The 22865-nt window shown below is 39.7% G+C and overlaps 1 protein-coding gene across 1 annotated transcript in view; it reads right to left on the reverse strand.

The window, feature by feature from the left end:
• GRIN3A (glutamate ionotropic receptor NMDA type subunit 3A) overlaps positions 1 to 22865 on the reverse strand; it is a 164925-nt gene that overhangs the window by 42933 nt on the left and 99127 nt on the right. The window contains exons 4-5 of the mRNA XM_077752250.1: positions 11816 to 11961; positions 7384 to 7499 (exon numbers count right to left, since the gene is read on the reverse strand). Coding sequence (XP_077608376.1) covers positions 7384 to 7499; positions 11816 to 11961 — 262 coding nt within the window. The remainder of the gene's footprint in view (positions 1 to 7383; positions 7500 to 11815; positions 11962 to 22865) is intronic.

The following is a 22865-nucleotide window of genomic DNA, read 5'->3' on the forward strand; positions in this document are numbered from 1 at the left end:
CGCTTAAATGACTGAACCACCCAGGTGCCCCCTGCAAATGGTCTTTGACAAGAGAATGGATAAATAAATTGGGTAAGATTCACACAACTATAATATTATATAGTGTGAAACATATGAACTAGAACTACATGGGATAATACTGATGACTCCTAGCAGTACTGTAAGAAAGATCAGCCCCAAAAGATTCCAGCATGAGTCCATTGTGTAAATGTAAACATGTTCACAACAAAACAATCTATGTTTAGGAATTCATATGTATGTGACAAAAGTATAGTTAGAAAAGAAATCAAGGAAATGATAAGCTGAATACCCAGGATAGTGGTTATTTAAAGCAAGAGAGGCAGAGGGAAGGATGAAGGAGGAGCACGGAGGTGGATGTAATGTGTTGTCAGAGTTTCATTAATCGGCGTGGACTCTGTATTCTCACTCTGTGTGGTTTTACTTCCCTTCCAAACTATTAATTTGCTGTTGATGAACCATGTGAAAAAGCTAATTAACTACATTTTGTCTTTAACTATTGGACAGCAGGGTCAAAAAAAGATGTTTTGCCCTCAGGATGATTGAGGAAGATAAATTAAAGGTACAGTTAGCTCTTTTTTTCACTGATAAAGACTAAAAGGCTGTCAAGAATTCAAAGATACTTCATGAAAACAAACCCTCACTATAACTATTCTATCTTACAATTTATTTCCAAGAACATTAGCTTTTCTTGTTTGTTTGTTTTTTAAATTGCAGATACACAAATCCTTTTTTAAAAAAAAAATGAGGCTTGAGATATGTTTATAACCAATAAAAGACAAAAAATAAACAATGCAAAAGACGTTTTTGAGTTTTAAAGAGCTGTATGTTTTTTTTCTCCTTATAATTTTTAACAATGGCAAGTCAAGGAAATGATGACAATGTCAAAAGCATGATTAGAATTTTCCATCCAAAGAGCTATTTTGAGTGTCTACTTTGTGTCTAGTAGTTTTGGTTTGAAAAGCAATTCTGACAATAAAAGACTTTAAATAGGCAGCCTCTTCTTCTGCTGATGTTATCATTAAATAATATTTTTTATAATAGGTAACTATAAGGAAGTAAGCAGTTTTCTTTAGAAACTTTTATTATAATGAATGCTATTACAGCTCAGTTGTACATTCACTCATTCAGTCCTTATTTACATGTCAAACACAATAGCAGCCAAGTGTCTAATAATTTTCAAAGGCTTACTGACTCATGCATTCATTCATTCACTCATTCATTCATTGAACAAATATTTAAGTGAACAGGCACTATGTTCAGTGGTCAGGATTTAGCAGTGAGCAAGGCAGGTCTAGTACCTGCTGTCATTGAGTATATACATTAACAAGGAGATAGTTATCACTGCACCATGTAATGATTCTATCATTACAAGTAAGAGAAATGCCATGAGAGAGAAGAACTGGGGTGTATGCAACATCCAGCAGGAGGAATTGGAACTCTCTGGTAGAAGTGGGTTGATGGTCAGGATAAGTAGGCCAGGTTTGCTGAGTATTACTGTATTTCCCCCCGAGGCAGTAATTTTCAACAACAATTTCTAACATGTATTGAGAGATGACTATATACCATGCTCTCTAATAAACCTTTTATGTTTCTTACGCCATTTTGCACATCATGCAACTAGACTAAGATTGTATGCTTGACTGTGGTATACAGTTCCGTTAAATCACTCTGAAATTTAATAAGAACTAGAACAATTAATTAAGCCCCTACTGTGTACCAGATAATATTCCACATGTGTCTAACCCCTATATGAACTTATGGCACAATGTGTATGACTTAGAGACTTAAAGACTGAATCAGTAAACTGCCCGAGGTCATAGAGCTCATAGTTGGCCAAGCTAGCATTTGAAAGTAGGTCTGTTTGAGTCCCAAACCAATGCCTTTTCCACTGTGTCTAGGACAGCATGTGAGCAAGACAAGAGAATACTTGGCCTATTTCCTCTTCAACACACGCCCTATCACTACAATCATATTGATGTCCTCTCCCAAACCAGGAGATTCAGTAAAAAACCACTATCCTCTAAACTGGTGGTTTGTTTTTAGCAGACACAAATATATATTATTCATTGGCAGATTTTGTTTATAAACTTTCTTTTTTAAAAAAATTTTTAATGTTTTATTTATTTCTGAGAGACAGGGAGACAGAGAGAGAGACAGAGACAGCATGAGCAGGGGAGGGTCAGAGAGAGAGAGGGAGATACAGAATCTGAAACAGGCTCCAGGCTCTGAGCTAGCCGTCAGCACAGAGCCCGATGCAGGGCTCAAACCCTTGAACCGTGAGATCATGACCTGAGCTAAAGTGGGACACTTAACCGACTGAGCCACCCAGGCGCCCCTTATTTATAAACTTTCAATAAGCTATGTAAATATAGTGTAAGTACAGCCCCAATAGGTATGTGATTGTACATATATGAGGGAATTAATTAGCAAGGACACTCCCTGACTATTGTTTCTCCTAAAAATCTTCTCAAAGCCAACAACCGCAGACTAGGTTAGTGTAGTAATGGTAAAACTGTTTTCAGTTCTCATTTGATAAGCATTTGTTGCACACCTGTTCACCAATCAATAATTTCACAAACGTGTTGAATGCTTATTCTGTGCCAGATACTCTGCCAAGGGCTATGGAGACCTCCAAGTTAAGTCAGACACTAATTCTTTTTTTTTTTTTTTTTTAATTTATTTCTACGAGAGAGAGAGAGAGACAGCGTGAGCAGGGGAGGGTCAGAGAGAGAGGGAGTCACAGACTCTAAAACAGGCTCCAGGCTCTGAGCTGGCAGTCAGCACAGAGCCCGACGCGGGGCTTGAACCCACGAACCGCGAGATCATGACCTAAGCGAAAGTTGGACGCTTAACTGACTAAGCCACCCAGGCGCCCCAGTCAGACACTAATTCTATCCTTATGAAGTTCATGGTGGTAAGGGGCGGAGATGAGACAGACATAAATAAGTACACAATGTGGTAAAAAGCTACAGGACTTTTCTGGAAGACAAGGTAGATGATGCATAAATTCAATGAAGGTAGAATATAAAAACCAGATGCAATGAGGAGGATGGATAGAACTCTCTGGAGTTCAGAGGAATGAGATCTTGCTACCAGATGAGAAGAATAAGAGAAGGCATCTTAGACTGATTCTTGATAGTGGCATTTGGGGTAGAGGAAACAAAAACACACGCTGTAAAATTTAAAAAGCTGAAATTAATACTTATGATGAATCTATATATTCTAAGAATAGTTTTTTGGCACTACAACAAAAGTATTAAAAACGCCTTAGGGAAAAAGCTATGTTGAAGTTGCGGAGAGACATTTATAAAAAATTGTTACATAGGAAATAATAAATATTAAATCACTCTATTCCATCACGTCAAAATTAATTTGCAATTGACTGCTAAAAATAGATTACTGTCCTTTTAAATATTCTATTTTAATGTGTATATTGAGTATTGGCATTTAAGTGATTATTGGCATTAATATTATTATGAGCTAATTAAAACAAACTATGCATATAGAACAAGGGGAGAAATAGGAAAAACGCTATGTTGTGATTAGAAGAAATACTTGTTAACAGACATAAAACTCCACTTTATTCAGAAACATAAAATAGTAAAACCTTGAAGGCTTCATTTCTGTCCTTCTTTTTATTAGTTGCTTTTCAAACTTGATTGTGTTCATTGGTCAAAGAATTCTTATTTTTAAATTGCTGACTCAACCTAGCAGCCTGAGTTGCTTTCATTATCATTAGAAACGTGGCTTTGCAATAAAGACGAGGTTGACTATTTTGTGGGTTGATGGATGAAGCAAAATGGAATCCTTCAACCCTAAAGATGAAGGCATCAGGCACCCTGGAAATTGGATACAGCTTAATAGCCCAAGAGAACAATTTTCGGAACAGAATCCTGATCTTTTCCCCATGGATAAATCAGCTTTACTCAGCTAAGAGTGGTAGAAATATATTTTGGTTAGCAAATGTATAGTTAGAAATTCATAGACTAAAAGAATCTTCCTGAAATACAGTTGGGAAATAGATATTTTGAAAATGAGATCTTAGATAGGGTTAAAAAGACTTCAGGAAGAAAGATTAATTCATTTTTGCTGTCTGTCCTTGGAATACCATATTTAGCTGTGCTGGGGCAATGGCTGTGGAGAACGTATTGTAATAGCCCCAGCTGTAAGGAAGACTTTAAAAATGGGTTTCCCTCACCCCCAGAACATCAAGGTGGAGAGAGAAGTGTATGGGAGAAGCTGAGATATGTGAAGGCTATCTGTCCTGGAATAAGTTTATAGGGAACTGGTCTCAATTTATGAATTTCAATATACTGAATGATAATTAATTTGCTGGGCACTATGTGCTTGTCCATGCTTTACCTGTATTACTTTACCTTCACAATAGCTCCACTCTAGATGTACTAATCATAAACCCAGCATGCAGATGAGGAGCCTGGAGAACAGATGAAATGACCAGACCGATGGGACACAGTGAGTAACAGCGGCTTTGTTCTAACCCAAGCACTAAGACTCCAGCCGTGTATTATGTATCAGTGGGAAGCAAGTAAAGGAGCAAACTCAAAAACAGGCAAAGGTCTTTGGCAGAAAGGTCACAAATCATTACTGTGTGGTTCCATTACTCTTTCTTCTCATTTGACCTTTATTGTCAGCTAACTCCAATGCATAAATTTGGGACATGTATTCATTTATCTCAATGCTTTCTTCTTTTCCAGAGCACACTATATGTCTTTGTGTCCCTGATGTGTGGTATTTAATATGACGAAAGGCTTTCCACATGCTTCTGAATTCTTAATAGTTTTGGTTTGCTGTGCTGAGTCCTCAGGAAAAGGGTTCAAAACCAAAATGAAGCTGCTGGCTCACATTTGCCTCACTTTTACCTTTTAAGCCTAAATAAATGCAGAATGGAGAAGTTGGGAGGGGTAATCAGTAGTCACAAGCTGTTGGTGTGATATCAATACTATATAAAGTGAAGGTACATTCAACATGAAGGAATCCAAGGATACTGTTTTCCCTCTTAAGTTCCAGAAGCCATTTAAGTGCTTGGGAAAGTAGGTGCAGACTCTCAGGGTCCTTTGATGAACTACATCAATAAGTGAATTAAATACTTACTTCAGATTTAACCTAATGAGTTATACAATAGGTAATACATCATCTATTCTATAACTGTTATTTCAGAGCTGATACAGATACATATATAAAACATTTCTGTAAGCTAACAGGGTAAGAATTGGTCATAAATTGCTTTCATGCATTTTTATGCCTATAAAGTCTAATTAATTACTAAGTCCATGTCTTTATAAGTTCAAGAAACATAAATGTTCTTAAAGCATATAATATTTTTAAAATTTTCATTGAGAGAAATATTCCCTAAAAAGTTAGGACATTGACGTTTTTGTTTTGTTTTTTAAAGCAGCTATCAAGACTTTTACTAGTATCTTGATCACATTGTTTTTCATAACTTGTAAGTATCCTCGCATTGTATTTTACCAAGTTCTGGCTGTAAGCTGTGAACTTATTGGCAGGGGCAGTACTGAATTAAATTTTCTGACTGGTATGTCATCCAGACTAAACCAGCAATGGTTTTATTTTTTTTTTTTAAAGAATAAACCAATGATGAGAATGTTTTCTATTCAAATCTGTAGTCTTTCTGTTCTCTTGCAGAGAGAGCTCTTTCATGCGCCATTTTGTGCTCATCCCTTTTGAAAACCCTTTGGAAACAATGTGGTGTGTGGAGATGATGGGAACTGTAAGGCACTAAGTCTCAGGAGCACAGATGGAAATGTAAACAGGAAACCAGTGGGGAGTTAATTGTGTGGCATCTGGCACTGGGGTCTAGCAGAGGCAAACAAGCCATCTCACCATTGTCTTTTGACAAGATAGGGTTGCACCCTGAAGACAAAGGTGGAGAATGGAGTCCCTCATTCTTATGCCCGCTGCAAATGATTCATTGTTAGTAGCTGCTAGAGGCAGAAGGGACCTCAATTACCCAGTGCATCTAGGACAGAAAAAAAACTCTAACATCCCTTCCTTATCCCCAGATGCCACAAAAAATGGTATTTTTTCCATTGTTACATCAAAATGGGGTTATATAATAAATGTTCTTTTGGTTTTCTTTCTTTCTCTTTTCTTTCTTATTCTTTTTTTTTTTTTTTTTTTTTTTTTTTTTTTTTTTAAATTTTTNTTTTTTTACTTTGCTATCTCAGATTGTAGTTTTAATATAAGACAACTACCACTAAATCTCTCTCTTCCTGAGTTCTATCCCTGGTTCAGGTGGAGGTCATTTTGCCTGGAGAAAAGATTGATTTCTCTTAGGAGAAGCTCGAAGAAACAGCATCAGCTCTTATATTCTCATTCATCACAAAAACAAAGACTGAAGTAAAAAATTTGCTGATATGTTTAGGGAAGACAGAGACCAACTGTGGCTGGGAAATTGGAATCAGAATAGTTTTGATACACTAGTTAACATACAGGAAAGCAGAGTTTTCTGGAAATAGGACTTGTGCACCCCCATGGGACTGTTTCAAGTCAAAGTGTTTTCTGACAAGTGAGCATAGCTGTCTTGAGAGCCAGCATGTACTGTCAGAGAAGGGAAGCTGGGGATTAGGGGATGTGAAATTTGCTGGTTCAAACTATCAGCTCCATATATCAACTGTTGTCCAGAATGAAAGGAACGCCTGACAAAGCAATCCTTTTTGGTCCTGAAGTTTGACTGATTGGTTGATCATGTTGGGAGCCAAAATTTGCTGCCGGTGGGGAGAAAGGCAAACGTGCGGTCCCAAATGGGGTTTTGTTTTGGACTCTTAAAGATTCCTAAGGTACAGAAGGAGATTTGTTTTTCTATTGTTTTCCTAGCTAGTGGAAAAGCATTTATTTAGGAACCATGAGATTTGCATCTAAATGTGTGATTATGTAAAATTGATGTAATGTCCCTGGACTTTCTTGTGGATAAAACGAGTAGATTGGAGTAGATCAACACTGAGGTCCTTCCAGTTGTAGAATGCAATCATTCTAGGTTTTGTGCTGGATTCATTTCAGGATTTGACCATTAGAAAATACAGATTAAGTGAAAATTGTCACTGTACCACCACTCTCAGATATCTGAAGCAACATCATTTGGGTAACAGCAATGTTTTTTTGTTGATGTAGTTTTTCTAACAATTGAGTAAATAAATTTTTGTGGAGTAGGTGAAAAATAAATTCCTAACTTCAGCAACTTAATAACTAAGTGCTTATGAGTTGAAAATGAAAACAAGGGAAGATGAATAGCATTTTGCCTCTGACCTTGGCGTTTATGACTTGCGAGGTTGGCAAACTGAGCACATCCTGAGTAAAAGTGAATCGAGAGTGACTGGCTAATACCTTCTATAGCAAATGGCTTTCCCACTGTCAGAAGTTTGCAGTCAGCATCTATTGACACTTCATAATCCAGAAGGGCTTTGTCCATGATGAAGGCGTCTAGTTTCTCTGGATCGTTCCTATATTTAAGACCAAGAGAAGAAAAGAGAAAAATGATTCATTAATGGACAGAAAGGTTGACAGCTGGCTTTTGTTTAGGGGACAGAAACCTGGACAGAAAGGGCAGCCCACGCTAGGTAGCTGTTGACTCAGCCTGTTGATAACTCCCTGACCCATAGAGATCAGAGCAGGGGAAACAGGTAATCTTCTAAGACAGCACGACATCTTTCCAATGGGTTTGTCTACCAGTTCCTTTTATTACTACTAAATCCAACAAAAAAGCCAGAGTGATTGTGAATTGAAGGGGAAGGTTCATTTCTCTTTCTTAATTTATTTATTTTGACAGAGAGAGCACAAGGGGAGGGGCAGAGAGAGGAGGGAGAAAGAATCCCAAGCAGTCTCTGCACTGTTAGCACAGAGCCTGACACAACGCTTGAACTCATGAACCTTGAGATCATGACCTGAGCCAAAACCAAGAGCTGAACTGTAAACCGACTGAGCCACCCCGGTGTCCCATGGTTCATTTCTCTTACATTAACTGAATGACTCCTTTGTGCAATGCATGGTATTTATTGTTCTCCACACACTGTATCACTCATAATGACTCTGAGGTGGTTGGTATTATCCCATTCTAGCAGACGACAAGACTCAGAGAGTCAAAGTAACTTGATCCAGGTTACATAGCTAGTAAGTGTTGGAGCCAGGTAGTCTCATTAATCAATATATGGAAAATTTTATTTCTTCCTGTTAGGATCATTATCATATTCTTCAGAGATCAGACATCATTTCATACTTAGGAATACATATTAAGAAAATACAAATATGAGATCTGGCACTCCTAGGGAAAAGATGGTTGAGGTCTCTTTAAAGTCCATGAGCTAGTATTCAATAAATGAGGAAGAGGAAGCATAGGTATATCTCCAGAGCATTAAGATTAATATATCTCCAGAGAATCATGTTTCACTCCCATCCTAGGAGGTGGTTCAGGCAAGAATCATTTAAGGTAGGTGTCCCTGACGTGTATCGGTGAATCAGACTCGGACAGGGCTCAAGATGCCAACAGATGCCTTGTGTTTTCTTCATGTGTTCTCACCATTTTTTTAAGGTAGGCACAGATATGGTCCAGAGGAAGAGGAAGATGTGTCGGCATGGGATGAGTTCCCATTTAGAAAGGAGGCAAGGAAGGAGGAGTTTCAAAAGGAACTATTTACAGTGTATGCAATGAGTCTTGTTTCAGCCACCTCAAATCCTTTTTGGAAAATTATAGGACATACATCCACTTACGAAAGGCTTTCCAACCCTCAGGGCTATACAACCATTTTGGCAAAAAGAATAACTCTTCTCTATTCTATCTGGGCTCAGTCCTTCCTCTCTTAGAACCAAAAATAAGTCTGTTGGAATTCAGTTCAGTGGAGTGGCCTTCAAACTCAGAATGGAACATGACTACAGCCCATCAAAAATCTAAAAACAAAAGATACAACTCTATCCCTTTGAGATTCATCAGTGGGGAGGAAGTCCATATTGATGTGGACACAGCGTGAACAGATCAATTTCCCTTCTTGATGCCAATGACCACTACTTCCTCTTTCTACTCTTCCAGGAAGAGAATAGCCTATACAAAATGCATTCCCTTTTCCAGGGGTATTGGATTTAAGTCACAATGAGACCTGTCTTTAACTTTAACAAAAATAAAAAACATCTCTCAGTTCCACAGCTGTGAGAAGCTTCAGAAAGGGTTGAGGATGTGAATTGTCTCCTAGGAGCTGATGATGAGGAGCCTTAATGGAATCTTGGCAATAAAATAAAAATCAAGCTGAAAGATGTTTCTCCAATAAAAGTTTTACTGCCGCAGTAACGGAATGTACCTTGGGAGCTACATAGCAACAAGTCGCCATTTACCAACACTGCAAATATTTGAGGTAGCAGGAACAATAGAAAAAAACTGGGGTTCAGTTTTTCTAACCAATAATTGCTGAAGTCCAGTCTCAGTGGTGTCCTTAAATAATTACTCCTGATTTGGGACCGCAAAGTGAAGTTAGTTACGACAGGTGTCTATTGCACAGGAAGGCAAGAAGCAATTAGCTCACAGACTCCCATGGGGCCCTGAATCACTGTGAGGATGTGGCTGGGTGTGATCCAGGTATAAGCAGCTTTTAGACTGGCTGAATCATCCTTACGGCTGGCAGGGGCCCCTGTTGTTTTTCCCATCATAGAATCATCCTGCCTTTTTTGAGAGTTCACTTGATAATACCCACACCACAAAATAACACATATACCCCAATAATACATATACTATAGGTGACTCTAGACCTGTGCTGTGCAGGTCAGGGCTCTGGGATATCGGATATCAGGGGGGTAATAGGAGGACTGTGGTTTCCTGGAGTGGTGGCTGACAGCATACACAGTGACTAGGCCAAAAGTGGGGAGAGAAGCCCAAGGATAAGAAGTCAGAGGGCATTAATGGTAAATTCTGCCTGTATGCCAATTCCACCTGCCTCCATCAGTGAATCACCTAGGGAGCTTGTTAAAATGCAGTTTCTGCATTTCTCACAAACTCCCAAGGGCTAACTGGAACATGGATGCTGCTGGAACATGGACTATTCTTTGAGCATCAAGGGCCTGCTTTTCTGTTATGGTTCCTAGACTGGCCTGCAGCAGTGATTGGATTGTAGGGACCCGGTTCTGACCCCGACTCTGCCACCTGCTAGCTAGATTACCATGGACAAGTTGCTTCTTTAAAGGTCTCAGCATCTTCATCTATGCCTGCTTTTCTAAAGAGTTCATCTCTCCAGACTAGAGTGGGGACAAGTCTGGGCACCAGGGCCTTCTGAGGTGAAGCTTCCAGAAGACATGACTAGCCTGCGTGGAGTGGAGCTGGGGACAGCCGCAGTAGTGGCTCATCTTGCTCTGTGCACACTGCCAAAAGAGCCCGGTTTGTCAGCGATTACTATCTAGCTGGGAGCCACTGCCATCTGCATGACATCTTACTCTCTCTCTCAGCCATGAATCTGCCTGAAGGGCAGAGTACAGAAGAGGAGCTGGAAGGCAAAGGGGCACTACACTCTGTGTTAGAGACGGACTCTAACATTTTAATGCTCTTACAAAACTGAAAGTGCCATTTCCTAGTGCTTATACATCCTGCAGAACTTTGCAAATCTGAGAGCCCAAGGCTTCCTCTCTAGACTCCATAAAAAGTCCGTAAGTAGTTTCAGGGGCCTGTCACCAGAGCTCTTGAGAAACATACAGCCCTCATGTCCCATGAAGTTAATTTATTTATTTTTCTTTTTAAAAATTTATTTATTTATTTTGAGGGGAGGGAGAGAAGAGAGAGAGAGAATGAGTAGGGGAGGGACAGAGAGAGAGGTGGACAGAGGATCTGAAGTGGACTCTGCACTGACAGCATAAAGCCTAACATGGGGCTTAAACTCACAAACTGTAAGATCATGACCTGAGCCGAAGTTGGACACTTAACTGTTTGAGCCACCCAGGTGTCCCTATTTCCCTTCTCTCTTAAAAGAGGATTTGAAGCAGCAAGTGCTTTTGTCCATTGGGAAGATTACTGTGGTTGACCATAGATAATTTTATGGGACACAATTTTAGGGACAGGAGCCTTGAATGTACGTCATTGTCCTCAGACCATCAGGCACAAGGGAGAGGACTGCTCACACTCATGCTGTGGTGTCTGTCAGGAGCTGTTCATCCCCTCCTCCCAGGCAGACTAGATGAGCGGATCCCTAACTGCACCATCTTTGCATTCAGCTTCGCTGAATTACAGGCTCTGATAATCTGCCATGGCAATGTGATTGCTCTTGATTGCTTCTCATAAATTCTGATGAGAAGAACGCAGGCATGGGAATCATTGCCTTTTATCTTATTTCCTTTCTACAGGAAATCTCTAAGATAAATTCCATTTCCTTGTGGCAAAAGGAGACAGTCCGTGGGCTTAGAGATTCACTGTGCAGGAAAGGGTTGCCTTGGGACACTTTATCCTCTGGCCACATTCCCTGAGTGTTTGATCATTTCAGCACCATTGTTTCCTCGGTGATGGCAAGCCAACATTTACGTCCCCCACCATCTGCTACGCTAATGACCCCACTAGCACTTTGAGCAAAGCTACTGCCAACTGGGGACTATGCAGGTAACTGGTAATCTAGGTCACATAATTGAATGCACACTATTCCATACTGCCTTCTCGATCGCACAGTGTGAGGCGTTACTGAACACACAGTGGGTATATTTAGCTGTCATTTTAAAAAACCAACACATACTATATATATTGGTAGCTAAGATGTCTCTTTCAGAGAGAACTTTCTGGACCCGAGAGGTTGACACTCACTTCAGATACTCCACTCCGTCAGGGGTGGCTGGTACGTTGTACCTTCTCATATACTCATGCATCTCTGGGAAGCTTTGCCTCACATAATCTTCAGCACTGCTTTCCCGGACAGTTCCAAAGCGGAAGCCTTGAGAGGGATGATGCAGCTATAAAGGAGAGAAGAGAAAGGTCTTTAATATAAATTATTCTTAGAATTGGTTTCAAACTTTTCTTCTTCCATCATTCTTTGGGACCTAATAGTGATTCACAATTTTTCAAACACACATTGTCATTAACGCGTACATAGAAATGTGCAGATATGTACATGCTCTTTTATATCCTAGCTTTCACATAAGTAATTGTTCCAACTTCAGAAGCAAATGTATGGAAACAACAAACATAAAACAATTTTCTGCTTTATATTGAGAACCTGTAAAAATTCTTTAGACACTATATAAACTGGCATGTGGAGCCAGCCTCACTATTATAAATTGCATATCAGACAAAGGCATAAGGATAATAAATTAAAGGTTGTGCTCCTTGGTTAGAACTACACAAAAGCCAGGTTAAAATGTTGCATATTGAGGGATGGATGCCTGGGTGGCTCAGTCGGTTAAGCGTCCGACTTCGGCTCAGGTCCTGATCTTGTGGTTCATGGGTTTGAGCCCCTGCGTTAGGCTCTGTGCTGGCAGTTCAGAGCCTGGAGGCTGCTTCGGATTCTGTGTCTCCCTCTTTCTCTGCCCTTCCCCCACTCATGCTCTGTTTCTCTCTCTTTCAAAACTAAATAAACAAATGTTAAAAAACAACAACAACAAAAAACCTTTGTATCTTGAGGTTGAAATACATCTGATCCAAAGCAGTTAATAGAACTATCTGTTTTATGCTATATTTTAAGTTTGTTGAATTCATAGTTGGTATAATTATGAAATTATCTCTTTCCTTTAGATAACTGTATTTTCCAGTGCTGAGTCATGCTGTATACTTGCTCAAATGGAATGGGATGTGAGACAGTTAGGAGCCACAGAGGAGAAGGGGAGCAGGGGTAGACTAATATAGTTTTCACATGAATATAGTGCACAACCTTGTAGTGAGGAGAAGTAGCACACCCGGAGCTCTGCAGAGGCTTTCCGTCACCAAGGATAATAAGGATACAGCACATGCAACACTATTATTCATGAAAGTTGTACAGAAGTATTAATGTAGCATCTAAACCTAAGATTATTTCCAATGTAAGAATGAACTGGAATTGGGCCATGCTATAAAAATAGTTGAATATCCTGTAGTCAGCAGTCACAATTGTCACATTAGAGCTCCTGCACTTTTTCGTTCTGCTTGTTCTCTTGATATCACTGATTTTGACCTGAAGTCCTGGGACAGGACTCCATGGATGGGCTTCATGAAGTTTATAATGGTCCTGAAATTGTAGGCAGCATTTTATTTTTTTAATAATTTTTAAATGTTTATTTATTTTTGAGAAACAGAGAGAGCATGAGTGGGCGAGGAGCAGAGAAAGAGGGAAACACAGAATCTGAAGCAGGATTGGGGCTCTGAGCTGTCAGCACAGAGCCTGACACAGGGCTCGAACCCACGAGCCATGAGATCATGACCTGAGCCAAAGTCGGTCGCTTAACTGACTGAGCCACCCAGGCACCCCAGGCAGCATTTTATTTAAATATGTTTGTAATTTTCTTTGATGAAGAAAATAATACAGAGTTTCTTTTTTTTAAGTTTATTTATTTTGAGAGAGACAGAGAGAAAGAGAGAGAATGCAGGCAGGGGAGGGGCAAAGAGAGAGAGGGAGAGAAAGAATACCAAGCAGGCTCTGAGTTGTCACTGCAGAGCCCCACATGGGGCTTGAACTCATGAACCATGAGACCATGACTTGAGCTGAAATAAAAAGTTGGACAGTTAACCAACTGAGCCCCCCAGGTGGCTCTTTTTTTTTTTTTTTTTTTTTGCAGTTTCATTTTTTTTTAATAAATTAGGTTTTCAAGTTGCCTACAATGCCAGAAGGCTAAGGACTCACTAAATATGGTAACAATTTATATTTAAGATGAATTAGTTTTGTAACATGATAAAGATCTAACAATATGGCAATAAAATAAATAATAAATAAATTATACGGCCATCCTTATAGAATGTTATGCAGTGTATAAATCATGTTTTGAAGCATATGTATATATATATTTTTTAATCTGAGAGAGAGATCATGAGCTGGGGAGAGGGGCAGAGAGGCAGAGTGAGAGACAGAGGTAGACACAGAAAGAGAGAGAGAGAAAGGGAGAGAGTGAGAGCAAGAGTGAGAGCGAGAGCGAGAGCGAGAGATATATATATAGAGAGAGAAACTTAAGCAGGCTCTACGCTCATGGAGCCTGACACAGGGCTCAACCCAATGAACCTGGGATCATGACCTGAGCCAAAATCAAGGGTTGGATCTCAACCGACTGAACCATCCAGACTCCCTTGAAGTATATTTAATAAAACAAGACAAATGCTCATATGACAAATGGACAAAAAGCTTTTATATGGTATGATCAAATTAAATACCTATATAGTTACTTTAAATGTTATGATCTCCAACATGTACCATATATGTTACAAACACACACACACACACACACACACACACAGATAGACAAAGACACAGACACACACACTTTGGAAGAAAATGTATCAAGATACTAACAATGGTCGTTCCATTGCTGGTGAAATTACAGGTGTACTTATTTATTTATAGATTTACAGAAACAGTCCTCATGTCTATAACTAGAACAAAGTTTATTTTATGATCAGCAAAAAAAATTCCTCACTAATTTATTCAACATTTATTGAGGGCTTACTTTGTACAATTTTCAAAGTTACTGGGACCACAGAGGTAAATACCTGCAATCATTCCCACGTAGGAACTCACCACCTGGTTGTTTATATGTTGCAGATCCCCTGGTGAGGAGGAGAGAAGGCATGCCCTTGTGTTGAGTGTAATGGTGCCATACACTGAACAAATTCTAACGTTCTCGGCCAGCAGAGCCTTAATGAGGCACCAACAATAATAATAGCAGCTAATATTTATTATGTGGCAAACATGGTGGTTAGTACTTTATAGGCATTATCTTGTTTATTCCTCATAGCAGCTTCACAAAGGGGCACTATTATTACTTCCTCAAAAGAAACTTTTTTAATGTTTATTCATTTTTGTGTGTGAAAGAGAGAGACAGTGTGAGCAGGTGAGGGGCAGAGAGAGAGGGGGAGACACAGATTACGAAGCAGACTCCAGGCTCTGAGCTGTCAGCACAAAGCCTGATGCAGGGCTGGAATTCATGAACCATGAGATCATGACCTGAGCTGAGGTTGGACATTTAGCTGACTGAACCACCCAGGCGCCCCTATTACCTCCTTCTTAAAGATTGGTGAACTGAAGCTTAGAGAAGTAACTGGCATAAGATCACACAGTTGGAAGTAGTAGGGACTGAATTAAACCCAAGTCTGTCTGATTCCAAAGCCCATGCTATTATCAACCTGCCTTGCAGCTCATGGCAGCAACTGGAGAGAAGATGCTTATTACAATAAACTCACTAGTCTTCTAAAATATTCTCAGGGAACCTGATGGCTCAGTCAGTTAAGCATCTGACTCTTGAATTTAGTTTAGGTCATAATCTCACACTTCGTGAGTTTGAACCCCATGTTGGACTCCTAGCTGACAGCATGGAGGCTGCTTGGGATTCTCTCTCTCTCTCTCTCTCTCTCTCTCTCTCTTACTCTTTCTCTGCTCCTTCCCTACTCACACACATGCTCTCTCAAAATAAATTAATGCACATTTAAAATATTCTCCTTAAGCCTTAGGCCCCCCTTGGCATTCTCACAGTGGCAAACTGAAGCCTTGTGGCTTGAGCAAGGCAAAGCTAAGAGCATTCTGTCTGCACAACACCTGTTTATTTTTTAAGGCCTACGTCAAGTCTTTCTACATGAAATCTTTGGTCTTAACTAGCTTCACCCTCTTATCTAGAACAAAACCAGAAACAGTTTACTGTTTATCTGTGTTGGTATAGAACCTTCCGCATATAAAATATGTAGTCTAGCTATTTATTTAACCATCTTCCATTCTTCTTGTGCATTACTTCCTTTGATTCTCCCCCAGAAACTCATGAGGTATTTTTATTTTCTTCCTTTTATAGATGAAGAGACTATTGATTAGATAGTTTGTCATTTGCCCAAGGCGAGAGAGCTAGTAAATGTCGGACCTGGGATTTGAACCCAGGCAGTCTGATGGAAAAAAGTGAATTTTTGAACAATGTGGATGGACATTGCTTCTGACTCTTGGTGTGGTTATTATAAAACTTGTGACTTATGTGCCTGGCAGTGAGCTAAGGGCTCTAAATATTTTTTATTCTCACAATAATCCTGCAAGATAGATGTGATGTTTGTTTGTTTGTTTGTTTGTTTTATAGTTACGATGCTGAGGTTTGGGCAGTTAATGTGACATTAAGATTCACATAGCTAGCAATTAGCCTGACTTAGCCCACCATTTCCCCAGCATGAAGACTGAGTTTCATTCATTTGTATATCATGGTGACGTATATGACACTTGGCACCCAACAGGTGTGCTATATGTTTGTCAAATTAACTTGCTTTACCACTTACCTATTTCTCTCCACCTGCCTGATATCTCAGTTCATTCATCACTTCCCTAACTCGCTGCCTGCACCACACCCTCCTCTCATAAGCCCTCACAGTACACAGAATTGTCTTTGATACAATCTGTCACAGTAGCACTTCTGAAATTAAATTGTGTCCTAGTTTAATGTCTAGACTTTCAGCTTGTTCACTGGACTGGAAGCTGTGTGTGATAAATGTATGATTAACCGCTGTATTCCAAAGCCTTTCATCGTATAGTTGCTCAGTTAAAACGCTTGATGGATGACTGATAACTCTTCTTTGAACCCAGAGTGAAGTGAGGACTTGGTCAACCCACTTAGTACAAGAGGAGCTAACAACTCCAGCTGTTGAAATGAACCCTCCTTTTAAGGTAAAGAGATGTTAGGTCAGTAATTCAATACTTTTGTCTTATATATGGAAAGAATCCCTTTCAGAAGTCCATTTCTGCACATTACTCTGTTATAATACTTTTATAGCCTACAAACTGTTTCTAGGCAAATCTTGAGCCTCTCTTGTCTGCTGAGTGGGTCAGTACTTCTTTCCTTCCCATGTTGTGGGAAAGAGTCACAAACCAGCAGACCCAGGCTCACATCCCAGTGGAGATCTAGCCCTTTGTGTTTCTTCTTTTCTACGCCTTTTGGTTGTCTTTTGTTCGTGGGCTCCTGAATCTGCCTCACATGGCTCTAATGCTTGTGAAGAGAAACTTCCTTCAACACTAACACAAATAACCAGGCTCCAATGGGAGGAAGCATTTTATTAGCCCAACAGGGACCCTACTCTACCTTGGAGGTGTTTTATAAACACTGCCACTTGTCTGGTCCAAGCCACCATCATTTCTGCTCCCTGCATACTTCCTTTTTCCCTCCAGTCCAGCCAAAGTAATCTTCTTAGAGCCCAAAGCTGATCACTTACTCACTTGCTTATCAACACCGATCAGTGGCTCCCCATTGCCCTTGGGATAAACGTGGCCTCCTCACGAGAACTCCAAGATTCTGCATAACCTTTTTCTGCCTTCTTTTCTCCAGCTTCATCTCCCCACTCTCTTCCTGGTCCTCTAAGCCTCTAAGTTCTCTCAGTTCTGCCAACACATACTTTTTGTTTGATCAGAGCTCTTGCCCATAGTCTTCACTCTGCCTGGAATACTCCTTCTCCTCAATCCAACCTTTCCTTTGTATAGCTAACTCTTAAACATTGCTTCCCCACAGAAGCTTTCACTGACCCCCTAGTCTAGATTAGGCCACCTATAACACTCTCCCACTATACCCTGCCATAGTATTGATAAAACTTGGAATTATTTGTTCAATGTCTGCTTTTCCTGTTAGCTTTTAAGTTCCCACAAGGGCAGGGCCCATGCCTATCTCAATTGTGTGGTCATAAGTTGTCAAGAAATGTTAGCTACTCTTACTGTCATCATCATGGTCATCATCATTATCATGGTTATGCAGCAAACACAGTGCTTGGCACACAGTAGATGCTTGATAAATATTGGTGTCATGAATCATCATTATTAATACAACATTCTCTTAGGTTACACACATTAAAAACTTGATACTTTTGTCACATTTCATGTTGTTTTTCTTTCCCCGTAAAAATTATTTTTTCCCTTTAATTCTTATCTTAAATCTTTTGAAACAATATATTCTTTTAAAATTTCTATGTGTGAGATTCTAATGGAAAAACACAATGGACTATTCAGCAGTCACAGAATAATGGAATCAGAAAAGGGATCTAAGAAGAACGGATGCAACCCGATGGGCCAGCACAGTCCATCCTGTGTGTCCATGTGGTGTGTAATTCAAACAGCCAGGGATGTCAGAAAGCCTGCATCAATGAGGGAAGATAATATATACGAAGAGCTGAAGCAGTTGAGCCGTGTTACAGCCATCACCAGGAAGTCCCAGAGAGAGAAAAATGTCTTTAAAGTTTCAGCTAAATATCTCGCCAGCTCTTCTAGTTCTGTTTATGTTTGTTTCAACCTCTTTGGGCCTTGGGGAAATATCAAAGGTTAAACTATCCATCTGTATGTGAACTGTTCAGCATTAATGGAATACTGAACTGTACGCAGAGCACCTGCATGGACAATAATCAGATACGCATTTTGGAGAAAGCAGAGAAATGCTCAAAACAAAATGGAAGCAAACTCAGGGAATAATCAAGGGGCTATGTCCAAGGAGATATGATGCTTTAGATTTGAAAACAGTCTTAATGGTGGGTATTTTCATTTAAGGTCTACATTTGTATCTATCTGAGATTGTACTTTAATAAATGGAATGTAGTCACTAGACTTGGTTTAATGTCCCTTAGAATTGAGCGGAAAGGGGAATACTTAACCTGTCAGGTAAAATGGGATAAACTAGCTATTGAGACCATAGCTCCTCCTCATGTCATTATTCCATCCACTTAAAACCTGTGGACTCTATAATATGGAGTGGTCTCAGAATTCAGAGGGGTTGTAAATGTCATCTACTGTAATCACCCATTGATTTTTGAATCCTTTATGGCTAAGCTAAACATACCACCTGGAATTTCTTTAAGATGTAGATTCTGATTCACTATGTCTAGGTTGGAGCCTGAGAGTTTGAATTTCTTATTTTTTAAAACATTTTTAACATTTATTTATTTTTGAGAGAACGAGAGAGAGAGAGAGAGAGAGAGAGAGGAGAGAGAGCAGGGAAGGGGCAGAGAGAGAGGGAGACACAGAATCTAAAGCAGGCTCTAAACTCTGAACTGTCAGCACAGAGCCCAATGCGGGGCTTGAACTCACAAACTGTGAGATCATGACCTGAGCTGAAGTTGGATGCTTAACTGACTGAGCCACCCAGTAGACCCTCTTTTTTCTTTTTTTTTTTTAAAGTTTATATATTTTTTGAGGGTGGGAAGGGCAGAGAGAGAGGAAGAGGGAGAGAATCCCGAGCAGGCTCTGTGTGGTCAGTACAGAGCCCTATGCAGGGCTCAGGGCTTGATCTCATGAACCATGAGATCATGGCCCAAACCGTGATCAAGAGTCAGACACTTAACCAACTAAGCCACCCAGGCACCTCAAGAGTCTGCATTTCTAACAAGATCCCAGTTGATGCCAGCACTTGGTTCATGGACAAGACTTGGAGCAGTAAGGCTTTATTTATAACATCACTATTAAGTGCCTGTTAAATCTCTGCTTGAATGTCTTCAGAGAAAAGGAAATCACTCCTCTTGAAGCCTATCTCTGTATAGGAGAGATGACCCTATGTCCCACCTAATCAGTCCACCCATTCAAATATAATAATAATATTAATAACAGTGAATATTTTCCATATATTTACTATATGCTAGTACATTTAAATCTAATGAGATTGTTACTTTTATTATTTATCATTACATCTGAAGGGTTAAGATTCAGGGAGATTCTGCATATTGTATAAGACCAGCAGAAAACAATAAATTAAGATTTGGATCTGACTCTATAATTTGCAGCTCTCACCCTGTCTAGACTTGTGTTATTTTCCAAGTTTTAACTTTAAATAACACATAAAGTTAAAGTTTAAATAACACATACTACACTTTCAAAGTCATTTTGGTTATTATAGGTGTGGCCATATAATTTATACTGCAAACTGGGACACTCCTTCAAAAGGGGTCACTACTGATTATTACAGAGGAAAAACAGACCCACTAAGACTGTTCCCAGCAAATAGGGATGTGCGTTCATGGAGTTATTACTCATGCTCCAAACATTAGAATACAGAATAATGAGGCTGGAAACAATGTTCCAGAGCCCCGTTCAGTCTCTCTCTAATGTGAATGACGGAGTACACTTTATGTTGTAATTCTTTTTTCCATGTTATTCCTACTTTCTTCTATGAGAGCGAGGTTCTCCATTTAAATTGAAGAGTTTTCCTTCCTCTCTTGATGTTTAGGCTGAAGCCCTCTATGTTAGGTCAGCTCATCTCTAGTCAGCACCATTCTCTTACATCATGTTTGATTTATATGAGCTTTAGTCCAGGTCCTTCTGACAACCTGAGTCATTGCATCCAAACCCTTGTATAGACTAGAGGTTAGCAAACTATGCCACGTGGGTCAGTTGTGGGCTGCTACTTGCTTTTGTAAATCAAGTTTTATTGGAACACAGACATGCCCTTCGTTTACATCTTGTCTATGGCTGCTCTTTTTCTATAACAATGGAGTTGAGTAGGTGTGAAAGAGATTGTCTGGTTTCACAAAGCCTCACACAGTACTATCTGGCCCAAGAAGAAAATGTTTGCCAGCCACAGGCATAGACAATATTGATCTAACTATTTCATTGATGCCCATATTTGAAAGTTTACTCCATTCTAAAACCCCATCAATCACTTATGGGATGCCACCTTCATAGGTGAGTGAACAGAAGTGGGGCTGATAAATCTCAGCAGGCTTCCTGGTGCTGCACAGATTTAGGCTTTAGTCTGACAGCACATCTCCCTTTGAGCTGCTTGGAGTATCAATGTCCCAACAGAAGGTTCCCGGCTACTACAGTCCTCTGTGTCTTTTTAGGGCCAGTAATTGAAAAGCTCTGGTCACAGAATTTCAAATTGAAGCATTAGTATGATGCTTGGAATAATTTTGAATTACATCTTAAATTCAAGGGCAGGTGCCATTGGCACTGTCTGCACAGGCCTGAAGTTATGAGAACCGGCCAGTGACACGCCTGCTCACTCTAGCTGAGATGTTTCCTGCATTTCATTCGCTTCTTTGCCACGTTCCTCCAGACCTCATCCTTTTGATGCAGACTTCGTGTATCTGCCATTTTATCAAAGCTGCAGCTATTTATGAGTTCTGTATTATTTCTTTCCTTATTTTAATAATGGTAACAGCTGACCTTTTTTGGATATTTCCTCCATTCCAGGCATTGTGCCAAGATCTTATATTCATCACCTCATGTAATCCTCAAGACATCTTTTTGTGCTACATATAATCATTATCCCCATTTTAAAGATGGGGGTGGGGAGGGTGGGGACTGAAGCTTAAAGCAGTTTAGCAACTTGCCCAAGGCCATACAACCAGAAATGGCAGACCAAGGAACTGAATCCAGAGAACTTGTGCTCTTAATCTCTAGTTTATACTGCCTTCAGGAAAGATTCGTCTTCTCTGAGAAACTACAGATATTATAGGCACTCCTCAAGACTAATGGTCAGTTTAATCCGAACAAGTGCCAGCTTAAAGAAATAAGACAGACAGCCTATACTCTTTGGGTTTTTAAACAAGGTATTTATCACGACTGCAGCAACAGCAGCAAAAATAGCAACATTTGAACTGTGCTGTTTACAAAACTCATTCATGCATGTTATTCCATTCACAAGGCCCAAGTAGTAGGATGGTTTCTGTGTTCTATTCATAAAAAACAAAAAACAAGCTAGATGGTTTGGCCAAGCTGCCAAAAACAAGCACATTCATCCTGTATCCCGTGGGGCCCTAATGCTTGTGCTCAGTATCTAGCAGTCTTNTGCTGCTATGGCAGCCATCCTAATGCTCTGGTCACTGGTCACTACCTGAGTTACAGGTGGGACCTAGGGAGTGGACTTGAAAAGAGATGCCGAAGTCAGGAAGGCTATAAAAATATGGAGTCTAGGCTGGAGGACATGCTACAGATCATTTAGTCCATTTACTTACTTTTATAGCTAACAATATAGGTGGCTTCCATTTATTAGGCACTCTCTATATGTCAAGCATTGTGCTAAAACTTTAACATGGATTATGTATTTTAAGCCTCATAACAACTCTATGAGGTATTTACTCCAACTTTCATACAAGAAACTAAGACTTGCATTTAAATAAATTGTCCAAGATCACTCAGCCAATAAGCATACAGAGGATTTTGAACTTAGACCCCAGAGTCTTTGTATCTAAACATTCCCCTTTCGTACTTTCTGATCTGTACCATTGGAAGATTTAGGCTCATAATGAGAAAATGAGTAAGGGACTTGCTCCAGGTCCCACAAATAAGGCAAAGGTGAGCCTGAAAAACCCTAACTCAGGCTCAAATATAATCCCGTTAAATAAATAATCCCCTTCCCAAAGGAATATGGCTGATAAAAGTAATTTTTATTTCTTCTTTTTAGTATGTCACATTCAATAACACTTCCCCATCTACTATTTATGAAACCATAAGTTTCCAGTCTTTATTTCTTTCTTTAAACAATTAAAGTTGTTTGGCAACATGCATGAAATGGCATTGTGGAACTCATTTACCCAGGCTTTGGAAGTCTGTGGTATATTTCTGAGTCATGTATAGTAATACAAGGATGGGGCCTATTATTATGATTTTTATAGTATCCAGCCTTTAAACACTAGAGAGACTAAACCAAAGAATAATAGGATTTCTACAGGGGAGTTACTGCTGTTGTGCTATCAGTGTTCTACCTATGTCTTTTGTTTCCCGTTCCCTTTCTTTCATATGAGTCAT

Source organism: Crocuta crocuta, unplaced genomic scaffold, assembly GCF_008692635.1.
Source record: "Crocuta crocuta isolate KB4526 unplaced genomic scaffold, BGI_CrCroc_1.0 scaffold211, whole genome shotgun sequence".
In the NCBI taxonomy this organism is placed as follows: Eukaryota; Metazoa; Chordata; class Mammalia; order Carnivora; family Hyaenidae; genus Crocuta; species Crocuta crocuta.